Here is a 15,123-nt window from a genome sequence, read left to right on the forward strand (position 1 = left end):
AAAAACAAGAGTGAATAAGTGGGTCTTGAGCTATGCTTTATGGTATTCACAGACGCTACGTGTTGTTTAAAGTAAACTGTTGCCTATGGCCATAATGGCGCGGATAATCAATAAGATTATCCTTCAGCCACCAATAGTGGCGCACTCGAGGTAGAAGTGAGAAAATTTGCAGCGACCAATCAAATAACTTCGAGCAAGGTCGAGGCGTAGAGTAGAATCTCGCTACCGGAATCGGAAGAGGCATTGGCAGAAGTAGGAGGAGCCAGGCGGCAGGGCGCATGCGCACATTGCAACCACAGTAGATTCCGCGGGTTCTGTACTGTATCACTGCGCTCACTTGTGTTGCGTGTTATTTTTCATGCCGCGGGCCTGTCTCCGGTGACAATGTTGACGCTTATGAAGCTCGACGGCGTGTCAGCGCTTAGCTGACTGTTGACATGTTTCCCCAAATGTAGCCGAAGTTCCAGAATGCTAAAAAGAAGTGGGTAGTTAGCGCCGCGCCGCGCTAGTGTCACTTGGCCCACAGTGATTTGGCCCAACTGGAAGCTAACTTACAGGTTACCTTCGATTTGTCAACTCAAAGTGACAGGAGAACCAAGCCAAGGTTAGTTAACACTACCGTCACTAACATGCTGCTACCTTTAGCCTGTCGCGACCCAGTTTTCTTTTGTTTGTTTTTTTCCCTCGACGTCCTTGCGGTGATCTGGCTGACTGCTGAATCGCTGAACATAACATTAGCAACTAGCAGAAGTTTGTAGCTGCTTAGCATCAGCTTGGACCTGATTGTAGCTCATCACTCCAGCACAATATCCGTCCACCAAAACGGATAGTGAAATATTAATGTTTAAAAAGTGAGTTAAAACCCTCACTTATTTACAATCCACCGAACGAATGTAGGATTGTTTCTTGCACCAAATAGTGGTGACCATCACAAGCCAGTGGCTCGCCAGTAGTGGTAAATCATAACTTAAAATGGGGTTTCATTAAAAGAAAGAAGAAAAGTATATGGTTCACATAGTTTAAACTGCTTTGCTGCCAATAGACATTAGAAATAAGCGGAATGATTATATTATATTGAAATCTTTTGATTGAACATATTGTGCATGATGGATGCCTTTCACAAAGGAATTAAATAAAGCTGAAAAGAACAAGCTATCCTGATTCTTAGCCTACTCTACGCAAGCTGTGCCCTTGCACAGTTGTTGTGAATGGGTTGCGCAATGGTATTACCTGCAGCTACGTAGATAATGGTTTTGAATGCAAACTCTATGGAAACAAACGTGAGTGTGCATCGAAAATAAATTTCCTCACTTGAAACATGTTTGTTTTCCAGTGACGCTGTGGCTGAATGAAGCAAAAAGCTAGAAGGATGGTGTCCAACATGGAGGTGCCAAGCAGCGAAAGCGGGCCGAGCGCAGGGGAAGCGCTGTCCCTGGACGACTGCCGCTGTCCGGTGTGTCTGGAGATCTTCATAGAGCCAGTAACACTGCCCTGCACGCACACCTTCTGCAAGGTAATGCACACAGAGAGACACTCAGATTATTCCCCCTCAAGGTCTTGTTCTGATAGCTTCCTCATCACTTTATTGTTCTGCTTGGGTGCAACATGAAAAATTCAAAGCAGGAGATGGCTTTTCTAGTATCCGAAGAAGGACTCTGACAGAAAAAGCCATGAAAAATTACTGTGGTGTGTCTGCTTGCGCTGTGTATTTCAGACCTGCTTCCTGGAGTCTGTGGACAAAGCTACTTTGTGCTGCCCGATGTGCAGGAAGAGGGTCTCCACCTGGGCCCGACTGAACAGCCGCAGGAACACGCTGGTGGACCAGCAGCTGTGGACGGAGATTCAGGCCCAGTTCCCTCTGCTGTGTCAGCGCCGGCTCAGTGGACAGGACACGACTGCCGAGAGTGAGCAAGCAGGTACGTCGTGCGTGAGCTGCATGTTGCAGCACACGATTGTGTGATAAATTTGTTGTTAGGTGTCAAACCGATAATGAAGCCATCATAGAGCAGCATGGTGTTGTTGAAGTTCCCGGTGGTTGAACTTTTAGGTATAAATGTAGTGTGGTTAGTTAGTATATGTGGTTATCATGCCCAATAACCAAAGACAAAACATCATCAGTCTCACCTCATGCTGTGTGTGTGTGTGTGTGTGTGCTTGTGCGCAGGTTCTCTGTGTTTTCCCCGAGTGAGTAAACCTGGAGAAGTGAGGCAGGAGTATGAGGACCAGGTCTCTAAGGTAGGCTCAGTCTGTCCTTCATAATAATCAGTGTTTATTCAAAAGATGCAATTTTGTTTGCAATCAAAAAAAAAACAAAACGATCTCATCTTATGAGTGCAGCTCACACTTCAGCTGTGTTTGCCAGTGACGCTCACTGCAGACGTGTTGTACAAAGCTAAAATGTTTGATCAACTCGTCACCATCAGCTGACAGAGGAGAAGCGGGCGTTTGATGAGGAGGAGAAGAAGGCCAGTGAGGAGTACATCCAGAGGCTGCTGGCCGAGGAGGAGCAGCTACTGCAGGCCGAGAGGAGGAGGCGGGAAGATGACGAGAGGATGGCCCGACTGCTGAGTGACCAGCTGGTCAGTGTCTTAAAAGCCAGTCTATTTTATTATTTATTTCACATTTATTTAGCTGTCTAGCTAAAAGACATCTTTTCATCCCCGTCTTCCAGAACTCGGCTCCCGTCACTCAGGAAAACTCTCGTCCTGCTGACGTCACCCCTGCCAAGAAGAAGAAGGAGGCCAACGCCGGGCAGATAGAGAGGTAGGTTGGATTTTAGCTGCCTACAAGCTGCAGCTGAGGAAAAAAGGCGATGATGTTCATTACAACTGTTTTTCTCAGGTTTTTAAGTCCTCTGCCGCCTAAAAGTGCTTCCCCAGACTGTAGCTTCACAGCCAACAAGGTGAGTCAAATGAAAATTTCTGAAAGGAAAAATGTTGGGTTTTCTCATTTTTCAGGAGTGTGATCAGCTACAATTTTACAATATGAAGGCCTTGGAAATGTTTTGACTTGAGTTGTATTGACCTGTTGAACTTCCTGTTTCAGGAGAACGTCCTTCTCTCTCATTACCTCGGTCACAAATCAGAGAGTCCAGAGCCCCAGTCGACGCCATCCATTAACTGCATAGAGGAGCAGTTTCACACCTCCACAGATGGTGGGCCTTCATCTGGCAAGAGGAAGAGCTCGGAGGTCCAGGCTGCAGAAGAGGAGGAGGAGGAAGAGGTGACGCTGAGCAAGCGGTTCTGTCTGCCGTCGTCCTCCACATCCTCCTCTTCCTTTTCCTCCTCGTCATCGATGCCGCTGATCATGCACGAGATGGTGGAGTGTGAAGCAGAGCTGCTGAGCAGACGGCAGCAGGAGGAAGAGGACTGGAGGCTGGCTCAGCTTCTCCAGAAGGAGCTGAACGAAGAAGAGAAGCAGAGGGCCACCGACAGGCGCAAAGGATCCTCGGACGCCTACGAGCTCCGTCAGAACGGCAAAGGGAAGGCGGAGGCCCGAAGCTCCGTCACTCCCAGCAAGTCCTCCGGCCCGTCCTCTGCTCCAAAGACTCCAGCCTCCTCCTCCTCCTCCTCCTCCTCCTCCTCCTCTAAACTCACTGCAAAGTCTTCAAAGACTCCCACCTCCTCCTCCAAACTCACTCTAAAGACTCCGAAGAGCTCCGCCGTTTCCTCGTCGTCCACCAGAAGCAGCAAACAGACCACACTGACTAACTTGTTCTCCAGCCTGAGCAGCTGAATCTTCTGTCCTGCCTGTGAACTAATCTCAAGTCAGAGTGTCTTCGGCTCTGGTGGTGACTGACCTAAATAAAGATGGACTCTGTTGTCTCAACAGCGTCCCGAGGCCCTTAAAACAAAGCCAAAGAGTGTAGGAGTGTTGCCCTTCGGTTGTTGTGTTGTTATTTTCAGTTTAAAGCGTGAGTGATCCAAGGCAGTGATGTCTGGCTTTATGTTTTTTGGCCTTTGCATCTATCATCTCTATTTAGTACTAACAGTGCCTCTTTCCAGTACATTAACTGGTCGCTTAAACTGAAGAGGAGTTTGCCTTTTTTTTTCTGTAGTCATACTAAGAAGAATGTATACTAGCTCTCTTTTTATGTTATTTTCTCACTATGGAGGCACTACATGACTAAAACAGTTTGGACAGTTTTGGAGGTTCCTGTATCAGTGAACATGAACAACAAGACATATCGTCAGTCCTTGATATTGAACTCAAGGGAACAATTCTTCAAAGTTAAAATTATTCGTTTTTCTCACTGGATGGCACTTGTTTTTAATCTCGATCCACCGGCAAAAGCATAAATTGTTTGTTTTTGTTTGCTTTTTCAGCCGACCCTGAGGCCATTAACAGAGTTTCGACAACGTTCGGTTCAGGCACCAGAAGCAGTGTTTAGGAAGCCTGCTTTGGCTCACTGTTCATTTCTACATTCACTTGTGTACAAGGAATTTACGAGTTTGATTCCGTTGTATGTCCAGAAATATAGAGGTCTGTTGATTCGCTGCTCGGTGGGAAATCACTTCCTGCAAACAGCCCAGACATTTTTTTTATTTTTGTTTTTTATTTTTGCACACACATTAAAGTGACATCATATTTTTACATTTTACATACAGGAATACAAAAATATACATAGGTGATTCAGAAACTGACAAAGCTGTTTGTTTCATTAAAGTAGGAATTGATTTAAAGTTTTTTTTATACTTGAATTTATTTTCGCAAGATCGTCTGGACAGAAATAAAGGCTCATTTGCCAAGTCATGGAAACTAAACCTCCTGGTTGTGCATCATTGAAGGCGCCATGTTTTACAAGGTTAACATTGTCAGATGTTTACACACACACACACACACACACACACACACACACACACACCCTCCCCTCCCCAAACACAGTTTTGTTAAGACCGAAATAAAACACTGGCGACGCCACATTTCCATTGAAGCCTCTCCACTGTGCCTGAGCAACACGAGTGGGGATCAAACTGAATAGAAACATTGATGCGAGTTGTTGTTGCTGGTGTTTTGTCATCATGCCCATATTTGGAGCGGCTCAGTCCCCTGAGACATAATGGATTTTGCTGACTCGGGGCTTCTGTCAACGGCTGTTGGGCTACGTGACCGAGTCCTGTGTGGAAGTTGGAGGTTCCATCCAAATCACGAGGCGGCACCTCCGTATATGCTCTATCTGGCACTGCTCTTTGTGTCTTCACACGTCACTGTTTCGTGACCCTCAACAGCCATCGTGATGCGTCACTGCCTGACTCAGCCACAGGCTCTGTGGGTTTGACTGACTGACTGACGTGGTTGATTAAAGGTCCCGTGTGCTTCTTCATCCATCGTGTAACACTGAGTAAAGAGCTATGGTGTCGCAACTCACTAGTTTTTCCATTGTTTGATTTTCTGTCTTTTGATTTTTTCTGATTGTTTTGTGGCATTTTCTGACTTTTTGTCTGTACTTAATATATATGAAGTGCATTGGCTATTTTAAAAGAAATAGCTGTATTGTCTGTCACATTCTATTTGGCCGTGGTTCCTCAGGACCAAATGAGATGCATGGAGAATGAAGGGTTAGGGTTAGGGTTACTAGAAAAACAATTGAAATGTACCCATGTTGCTTAATGGGCCGCATACGGCCCCCAGGCCATAGTTTTCCTATGCCTGGACTAAAGTGATTCGGTGGTCCAGCAAAGTTGCTGTCTGGACAAATATATATCTCATATTTCTTCAAAACAGTGGTGAAGGACTTCTAAAAACTATGGTTTGTTGAATAAACCTATCGATGTTCTAAGAAGCAGATTTCTTGGACATCCAGGTCAGACCTCAACATAACTTCCATGACTCTTTGCTGTTCTCTGTACAAAACAATACTCACAGATAGGCTAAAATAAGATGAGGGAACTGCCAAAAATACAGAACAAGTTGAAGTGACCTAGAATTCTGTGAACATCACTCTGCTCTGCACTGCTGAGAAAAATATGTGCAACCATATGTACATATATTCTTCTTTTCTTCAAAAAGACATATTTAGTTTTCTCTTATTGCTCCAATGTCTTTGTGATAAAATAATTAAAATAGTTGTGATTTATTTCATTATTATTTTAGATTTATTTGGCTGAATTGATTCAAATGTAAGGACGGGATATTTCACATCTATTATGAAGCAATAACTGTAAGTGGGTGAGATGTTGTAATTTCCTAAAGGAAAGCGCACATCAAATCCGGGGTGCACACCCACTCCTGAAGTTAGTAATTAAAACCTGCTCAGAGAGCCACCAACTGCATCATTAAGCAGCTCCAGTGATTTTCACACTGTTAGTTGTTGGGCTAAGATTCTTAGTGAATGCTGGTTGTGCCAATCTATCAGATCAGATGAAGGTTATTATAATAAAAAAAAATGTGTTTTTATGATATTATGACAAAAAAAATGCCTGAAAGGTAAAATGTGTTGTGGCGTGTCTTCACACTCGGCAAACAAACATGATTGTGTTTCTTATACAACAGCGGCTAAATTCAGCAAAATTTTCACCCAGTCTCCCCTAACATTTTAAATCCTATTTGCACATTAATGACATTTTGAAAAATAGATTGTTTTTGTAAAGTTTCCTGTTTCCATGAATGGCAGTGGGCTTGTGTGCGCGTGCATGTGTGCCTGTGCGTGTGTGTGTGTGTGTGTGTGTGAGTTGCTTATATAGAAATGTGTCAGAAGGTTCCTCATACTGAATACTGTGAGTCGTCGGTGTGTTTACAGCAGCGGTCAGAACAACATTTCAGGGTGAGTCCTCTTTTTTTCAGTTCACACATTTGTGACAATGATTCAGATTAAAGTCTTTGACACGTTTACACTGATTGGGTTTAAATTAAGATACTCTCAACACCTATTGTAAATTTTATCGCGTTACAGATTTACTTTGCTTCAAATGTCACTTACCATGTTACCACAATAAATGTATAGCACTATTAAATATGTACATAGTATATTTAAACATTAATTAATAAAACCTCCAAAATGATCTGCTGTTAATTTTTGGGATGAAGACATTATTAAGACTTTAAGACATTCAAACTAAGAACTAACTACTGTTCACGATATTACATTGCTAATAGGTTTCTGATTTAATTGGATAAGAGAATAACAATTGTTTAAAACGTTCTGTTTTTCAAGATGCAAAACAACTTTACATCAAATTACACAACATCAGAAAACAAAATCTATTCTGTTCTATATTTATAAAAAGGCAGCTTGTTTCAAGCCAGTGTATTGCTAAAGATATTCTACAGTCTTCAGTCATCAGCCACTAACTCAGCACTGTGCCACACAACACAACAGATGTGCGTGTCGAGGTGTCTGCATTGTGTAGGAATCTCCTTGATTCCCATGGCCATCATCTGCATGGTCTGCAACAGCCTGCTGCTGTTCCCAAACCTGAAAGCCAACTTCCTGTTGGAGGGTCATGTGACCAGAGAAGCCACATGGAGCACGGGGTTATGGGGATCTGGCTTTGTGGTATGTCTGCATGCGTTTGTGTGTGATGAAAAACAATAACTGCATGACGTTTTATTTATGTTTTTTTTTATTACATCATTGAATATATTATTTTTTCTTTCTGTTTGAAGGTTCTACTTTCAGCCCGAACATTTGTGCAGAGCAGCCAGACCAAAGGCTGCTTCGCCTTCAGAAGAAAGGTCAGTTAGATGTGAAAAGAAAAAAAAAGTGTAAAAATATTTTTTTAGTGTTAGTGCGTCACTGCAGGGAAGAAAATCAACTGCACTGCTAAATAAAAAAGATGGCTTTGAATTTGTCTTCAAAAATGAACACTTTTTGAGAAGGTTCAGACAAAAGTCTGGCTCCAGCTGTGCGTCAGGTGTCGCAGACGTTTGTCGTTCTCTGTCCAGATGGTGTGTCAGGTGGTTCAGTCGTGCCTGTGTCTGCTGGCTGCTGCCTTCTGCTGCCTGGTCAGCTTCCACGGTCTCGCTCAAGGTCCTCTGTGCCAGTACAACACAACCTCAGGGCTCACATGGGGAGTACCACTTCAACCGGACCTAGACATGTGAGAAACACACACACACACACACACACACACACACACCTGCTAAACTTCTATGCAATCTTATTTCTAACTTTTCCACTCTTTGTGTTTTTTTTGTTTCCCTTTTATTTATTATTTATGTGTTATCATTATTATTATGATGTATTGCTTTCCTCTTTTGATATGTTCATTTCCGATAACATTATAAATACCCAGACACAAGCTCAGACTTTCTTTGGACATCAATTTTATTTTGTATTTGATATGTTCATACAATCTTGCAACACTTGGATACCGATGCAATGAAGTGCAAAATGTTTTTATTGATTATTTGGCTCAACAAAAATATTTGAAGCAGAAACACACACACACTCACACACACACACACACACACACACACACACACACACACACACGCACTGCTGACTGTCTCTCCATGCCTCAGTCCCGGGTCAGGCTACCTCTACAACAGAACTCTGTGGTCTGGTGTGTGCATGGAGCCCAGGAACGTGGTCGTGTGGAACGTGGTTCTGTTCAGCGTGATGGGCGGAGTCAGTGGACTCCAGACTCTTCTGTGCGCAGCCAACATCTTGAACACGCTGCTCGGACTGGTCCTGGGACACGGCTTCTGCCACAATAAGGTAGCGCCGAGTTGCAAGAGACGAGGGAAAAGTTGACTGTGCCGCAGTTTTGCTCCTATAACGTGATTTTGTGTCTGTCTTCCAGGTCACCCCAGTTTCCGTTTAGAATCCGTTTCAGTTCTTCAGTCTTCACTGTCAACGTTTTCATCCTTTTGGTGGGGAATTTTTGTTTATATATTTCTATATTCTTATATTCTGTGTGTGTGTGTGATATTTATATATATATATATATATATATATATATGATATAAGGGTATAATGCACATCTTAATTTCTCCCTCAGTTTGTTATTTATTGTCATTATTTACTGTTGTTCATTTTGACAAATGAGACGTCTCTACCTGAATGTGTTCGGGTTAGGGTCACAGTTTAGACCTCACTCCACTGTTGCACTTTTTTTTTGTCTTATTTATTTGTGATTTTTATGGTGGCAATTTTGATGCTGTATTGTAAATGTAAATGTAATTGCATATTAAATTTGTTTATTTAGTAACTCCTGTTCCGCACAAAAAAACCTCATCCATCACTCAAAGGCTCAGTTCAGTTTGAACAAACAATCCACAAATGCAATTATCATTAATAATAATAATACTACATATATAAGCGGCAACATTCAACATTCAAACTGGCCTGTCAGGCTTTTGGCTTCTGATTTCTGAGTCAAGTGTATGTGCAGTTTTGTATCCTACAGCAACACAAGTTTGGGAGGATCACAGGTTTGATTTGCATGTGAAGGTGCACATTAGACTAACTGGCACCTTTATTCTCAGTGCGGCCCCTGAGTGCAGGACGAGCAGCGACAGAAAATGGATGAATCTTAGTATTGTGTGACGTGGTGAGACCAGCAGAGGGCGCTTTGCATTCATCGTTCGACCATGATTAAGCTTTTTTTTCTCTCTCTCTCTCTCTTTGAGACGGCTGCTCTGGTATTACAATGGCTTGTGCAGTGTGTGTAAGAGGAATTTCAGATATTCACGTTTATTAACCCTGCCTAGGTCGACAACACTTCCTGTTATTTTGCATGTCCTGCCGGTTTGATTGCACCATAAGTGCATTTTTTTTTTTTTTGCAATGGCTCCATGACTTTGCCCTATAAAGGAATTTGTCGGGAGACAATGAAAGTGTGATGAATTGATCATTTCCATTGGAGGGCATTTAGGCTTTGAGCTTTCAAGTGTCTCAGTCTGGAAAGAAAATTGATTTTGGACATTCAGAACATTGATAATAACCAAGGTGGGGCATTTAAAGAGATTTATTGAAAATCAAGTACAAACAATACAAGATGGGGAAGATGAGGAAGACGGAAGACACAAGACTTTTTTTGTCCAACATCAAACACATGTTGGAGTTCAAGGTCTGATGTCGTGCTGTTTGTGTGTGAAGACGCAGTGATGTCAACTCTGTTTAATGTGCAAACAGTAAGCGGAGAACAGAGACTTGCTCTGTCAGCTAAGGGAGCTCACACCTGCCTCAACAGAGTGACATGTTTTTCTCTTAATCTCTGATAAAAAGATCAAAGGTCATACAGTTCTTCGGGTCTTTTGTGATTAGAGGAACTCGAGTCAACAGAGCAAAACATATCCACTGTTGCTGATAAACTCAGGGAGAGTTTCGGGGACGTTTCGGCCTCTGGGTGTGCTTGTTTTTCCACCTCGCCGCTCCAGGACGGTGCAGGCGGGGGTCGTCCTGGTGGGCTCGCCGTCAGTGCAGCACCTCCCTGTCCGCCGACCCGGGCCGGCTGGAGTAGATGTGAAGCTGAGGGAGCTCGATGCCGTCGTTGTGCAGATCCTCCTGCTTCTGCAGACCGTGGAGTTTTAACACCAGGTCGCTGATGAAGACCTGGTTGGGTGGGGGTAGGGTGGGATGGGGGGGGGAGGGGCCGTTCACAGTTTAGACGTTTAGACGGTGAACTCCACATGTTGTTGATATGGTGAGGAACTGAACTGATGACAGAATCTGCATTTCCGTTTTACAGTTTTTTTTACAAAATAAAAGCGACATTTCTAAGTACAATTGCGATTTGCAGGTGTTTCCATTGAATGGTGTGAAGCGCATAAGCCGTAATTCTCGTCAAATCCTGTCCTGCGAGATCCCACTTTGAGGAAGATGGAGGTATAAAACATTTTGCGTTTTGGAGCAAAATTTAAAATAATCACAACCATTCTTGCCGTCAAGAATGGCTGTTATATTTTTCTCTTTGATCACTTGTAAAAAATATTCCGTCTCCTCCTCTGTCCAAACACAACGAATGTGACCCAGAATGTCACGTCTGGTGATGTGTAAATGCGAAGTGTAAAAGTGTTTGCATGACACTTTTGCGATTTCCCTCTGTATCGATTTATCTTAAAAACCACCTCATGAGAGCAACAAAACCTTTTTTTTTCAAAGTTTAGGTGTTCCCATTACCAGTTTTTTATTGCAATATTTAGGTTTTGCGCAATTCTAGGGGTCATGGAAATGTAGCTCAAGTGAGTCAGCACGATTCTTTAAAAATAACCAGATTTTTTTCCTTTGAACTTGTGAAAATGCTGACCTAGTTTATGAAGACCGTCTCTATGACATGCTCTATTGTGGCCAGCCACTAGGGGACACATACTCTTCTGTGACTTCACTTTCAAGGGATTCTGAATTCTTCTTTTCATTTTTGAAACGCACACCTTTAGACTCTAAGTCCCAAACCCAGACCGACTTCCTTGCATCTGATCAAATCTGATTTAATTTTAGCCGGCGGATGACACAAGTATGTATCGTGGGAGTTATAAGGTTGCGGGCGTTAATCCGCTGTCATTCTTGTGTTGAGCAAGTTTGAATGTGCCAGATTCCATTCAGATTGAGAAAAATAAAAATATGGTCTCACCTCCGTGTTGTTGTTACAGGAGTGGAAAATGTCCTGGGGAGACAGAGAACGACAGCAGACCAGGTGAGACAGGCCATCAGGGACACAGAGGCAGAGGGTTGAAATGCTGTTGAGACAGGCAGGCAGGCAGGCAGGCAGGCAGGCAGGCAGGCAGGCAGGCAGGCAGACAGGCAGGCAGGCAGACAGGCAGGCAGGCAGACAGGCTGATGGGTACCTGGAGTCTTTGTCTCCTCTCCTCATCTGTCTTCAGGTCCAGCAGTTGGTCAATGTTCACCTCTTCGGGCATCTCCTCCTCCTGAATGTCACAATATCAATCAGTTTCACTCTCAGCATGTGTGTGTGTGTGTGTGTGTGTGTGTGTGTGTGTGTGTGTGTGTGTGTGTGTGTGTGTGTGTGTGTGTGAGCATATGTGTGTCTGGTGACATATGGCACATTTAACCCTAACCCTCCCCCAACACACATTAGCATTATCTCTGGCCTCATCTTTTCTCCATCCGACTGGTGACCGGTTTACTTCTACACTGTATGAAAACACAACCCTCATGGTGTTACAATGTAGAAGAAAGACAAGTACAATCCATAGTGTTTTAAAAATGTTGTATTTCTTGAGACAGTCCGCCAGTCATTACGTTACGCTATTGACTGATCTTTTTTATTGTTGTAATTATATTTAAATATTTTTGAATAAACTGAGAACCAAAGATTTTTTTTTCCTTGTCCTCCTCTTCTTCCTCTCTACTGTCCACTCTGTGCTCACGTTGATCTGTCCCCTGACCTCTTTACTGCTGCAGCTGTGATGGTGAGCACGTCTGACATCTCTGTTCAGTCTCTTTAATAATACAGCGCGTGTACTGTGTGTGTGTGTGTGTGTGTGTGTGTGTGTGTGTGTGTGTGTGTGTGTGTGTGTGTCTGTGTGTGTGTGTGTGTGGGGGAGGGCAGGGGCGGTGACAGCATGGGGCCACTGCCAGGAAATGAGGAAAAATCTGATTACCCATTTATCACCAAACACACCAACATGCCTTTCAGCAGAGACACACACATTATCTGGCTAATGTCCATCCTTTACCGCCGTCAAACATGCATTAATGTGTGTGTGTGTGTGTGTGTGTGTGAGTGTTTAGACACAGATGAATTGAGCCCCCCTCCACCCCTGCCCCTACCCCCACTCCCCTTATTTCTCTAATGCATCCTTTACAGTCACTGACACGTCAATAACTCCACCCTCCCTGGAGGTTTAGGTTCATATATCCAACCTACTCAGGAAACAAATTAGCCGAGAAGGGAAGTGGATGAATGAGTGAATTGATAAATTAAAACACGAGAGGAATGAATGGATGGATGGATGGATGGATGGATGGATGGATGGATGGATGGAGCATGTTTATGCTGAGTCAGCAGGGACTCAGTTTACAACCGTAACTTCAGTCTCTTGTGTTCAATGGAAGGGCTGCAACTTTCTATTCCTCCACCTGACCCTCTACACAGCTGTTCCCCCCCACATCCATCCATTATACAAATCCAACTAAAACAGAGGTACGACTCCCTCCATCAGTTGGGTTTTGTGTACCTTAGAGTCAGATGGTTCTACAAACAGCATTGAATATACCCAAAAGAAAGAAGGACTGAAATCCAAATGTTTCCCCCTGTACAGATGCACTGCTGTTGTTGTTGTTGTTGTTGTTTTTAATTTACATTTATTTACAAGTCAGTAGTTAAAAGGAGATTGACATAATTTCAACGGAATGTTCTATTTGTGTTTCTGACCCTCGGCTCAGCATTGTGAGTGTTTGTGTGCTGAATACAGGACACATAAACACACACACACACACAACCTCCCATGACCATGTAAGGATGAATAATGAGTTATTGTGCTGCTGCTGCCAGACCAATAGTAGGATCCACCATCCTGCCCAGACAAACGTGAGCTCAACACAAACTCTTGAGGGCTATACTGATATATGATATATGAAATATAATATCATATAATGATGATATATAATCTGAAGATGAAAAACATCTATACACATACATGTATATATAAAAAAAAAATCCATAAAGAAAAACGTGCTCATTCTGTTATGGTATGAAGTGAAGTTAGAGTTCCACTGGAATCAAATTGTCCTCATACCTGACAGGGTATGACGTCACTTTACACCCAGGAATCAACTACCTGGGAGAGAATGATGGAGCTGCCACACAAGCATCTCCAGTGCTGCAGGAGAGTGCATGCTGCAGGCAGCTGAACTCACCCGGCCCCTGTACAGCTCGTCCAGTCCGCAGTCGATCCACTTCTCCACATCCAGCCTCCTCTGCAGCTCCTTGCGGTTGTATTTGACGGTGACCCGCGCCTGCCGCCGCTGGAGGCTCTGACCCGGGGACTGAGGACCGCTACACACCTTGTTTACCCGCCGGCCCACCCGCTGAGCCGCCATCCGGGCTATCACACTTCGCTTATTGACGTGAGAAGAAGAAAAAAATAATTGTCAAGCTGTCTATGGATCAGACCGACCTCTGGACCCACCCCAAAAAATACACCCCAATCAATTTAAAAAAAATATATATTCTCAAAGCAGGAGTTCAAATCTAAAAATTGAGTCTTTCCTTAGTTCTTCTGAAATAACAAAAATGAAAAAATATATCAATGTAACTGTCAGGGTTTGTTTTCTTTTAAAACACTATAAAAATATTAAAATACCGATACAAAGATAAATATTTAAATATTTAAATTTACAGGTTAACCCCTCTGCTTAGGCTCTGTATTGTCTACAAAATGAGGATTGCTGATTTAGAAAATAAAAATTATAAACGATAGAAAAATTGAGTCCCGTCTGTCGATGCAGCGCGTGCAGACTGATGACAGACCAGAGCAGGGCGGGGACCACGCGCCTGATGGTGCGTTCAAGAACATCCGGAGTTTTTTTTTTAAGACTACGTTGGGAGGCAGATATGAAGGCGAAACCTGCGTATGTTGGACATTGATGTGGGCTTCGCACTTCATTGTAAATTATATATTTCGTAAATGTTATCTTCTCTTATCAAGTGTTTTTTTTTTTTTTTTTAGGGGAGGGGGGCTTCTTTTGGTGCTGTGACATCACTGTGTGCCCATCTGCTCTTTATGTAAATCTGTAGCCAAGGAGCGCCTTCCTCCCTTCTCCTCTTGATCCCTTTTTGTGCGTCCAGTTCATCAATGTGCTGAATTTTTTTTTTGTAGCAAAAATAATTACCCCACAGGAACTCGATAAACATAAAATAAATCGCTGATAATTACAAGAACACCACAAACGCAGCATGCTAAGGGTCCAGCTGGAAATGGAGTGCGAGTCGTTACAATGCAGAAAGGAAAAAAAAGAGACGAACAGCAGCATCTCGCGGTTGACAATGGAAGTGCAGTCCGCAGAAGGCGTTGATCGTGGACTAGGATGATCACCTGCTCCTAGTCTCACCAAGATAGATAGATATATAGATAGATAGACTTTATTGATTCCAAATTGGGAAAACTACACTGTTGCAGCATTTGAAAAAGTACAAGATATATACTATACAGTAATTACAATAGTTACAAGAACATTAAAATCAATCTATGTACAACAAACAACCAAGGCAAATG

At 43.1% G+C, this 15,123-nt stretch overlaps 3 protein-coding genes across 4 annotated transcripts; 2 read left to right on the forward strand and 1 right to left on the reverse strand.

The window, feature by feature from the left end:
- The first annotated feature begins 82 nt into the window (after positions 1 to 82).
- On the forward strand, positions 83 to 3,735 carry rnf168 (ring finger protein 168). Its single transcript, XM_076049691.1, has 8 exons — positions 83 to 604; positions 1,334 to 1,513; positions 1,715 to 1,916; positions 2,165 to 2,235; positions 2,424 to 2,579; positions 2,672 to 2,763; positions 2,842 to 2,902; positions 3,046 to 3,735. The coding sequence occupies exons 2-8, from the start codon at positions 1,349 to 1,351 to the stop codon at positions 3,733 to 3,735; spliced, it is 1,437 nt and encodes a 478-aa protein (XP_075905806.1). The 5' UTR covers positions 83 to 604; positions 1,334 to 1,348.
- A 2,973-nt stretch (positions 3,736 to 6,708) lies between these two features.
- Positions 6,709 to 9,136, forward strand: LOC142903975 (transmembrane 4 L6 family member 19). Of its 2 annotated transcripts, XM_076049890.1 has the most exons (6): positions 6,709 to 6,763; positions 7,319 to 7,495; positions 7,606 to 7,674; positions 7,885 to 8,039; positions 8,464 to 8,659; positions 8,745 to 9,136. In XM_076049890.1, exons 2-6 carry the CDS (start codon positions 7,319 to 7,321, stop codon positions 8,763 to 8,765), a joined length of 618 nt encoding a protein of 205 aa, XP_075906005.1. In that variant the 5' UTR covers positions 6,709 to 6,763; the 3' UTR covers positions 8,766 to 9,136. The 2 variants fall into 2 exon arrangements, with proteins under 2 accessions (XP_075906005.1, XP_075906004.1); XM_076049889.1 differs by lacking the exon at positions 8,745 to 9,136 and having other exon boundaries at positions 8,464 to 8,738.
- A 760-nt stretch (positions 9,137 to 9,896) lies between these two features.
- On the reverse strand, positions 9,897 to 14,377 carry LOC142903976 (protein phosphatase 1 regulatory subunit 14A-like). The gene is made up of 4 exons (XM_076049891.1): positions 13,766 to 14,377; positions 11,731 to 11,811; positions 11,517 to 11,549; positions 9,897 to 10,498 (listed from the first exon to the last, which is right to left on the reverse strand). The coding sequence occupies exons 1-4, from the start codon at positions 13,946 to 13,948 to the stop codon at positions 10,361 to 10,363; spliced, it is 435 nt and encodes a 144-aa protein (XP_075906006.1). The 5' UTR covers positions 13,949 to 14,377; the 3' UTR covers positions 9,897 to 10,360.
- Positions 14,378 to 15,123: the final 746 nt, after the last annotated feature.

The sequence above is a fragment of the Nelusetta ayraudi genome, unplaced genomic scaffold (genome assembly GCF_046127955.1).
Source record: "Nelusetta ayraudi isolate G7.1 ecotype Tasmania unplaced genomic scaffold, CSIRO-AGI_Nayr_v1 ptg000120l, whole genome shotgun sequence".
NCBI lineage: Eukaryota > Metazoa > Chordata > Actinopteri > Tetraodontiformes > Monacanthidae > Nelusetta > Nelusetta ayraudi.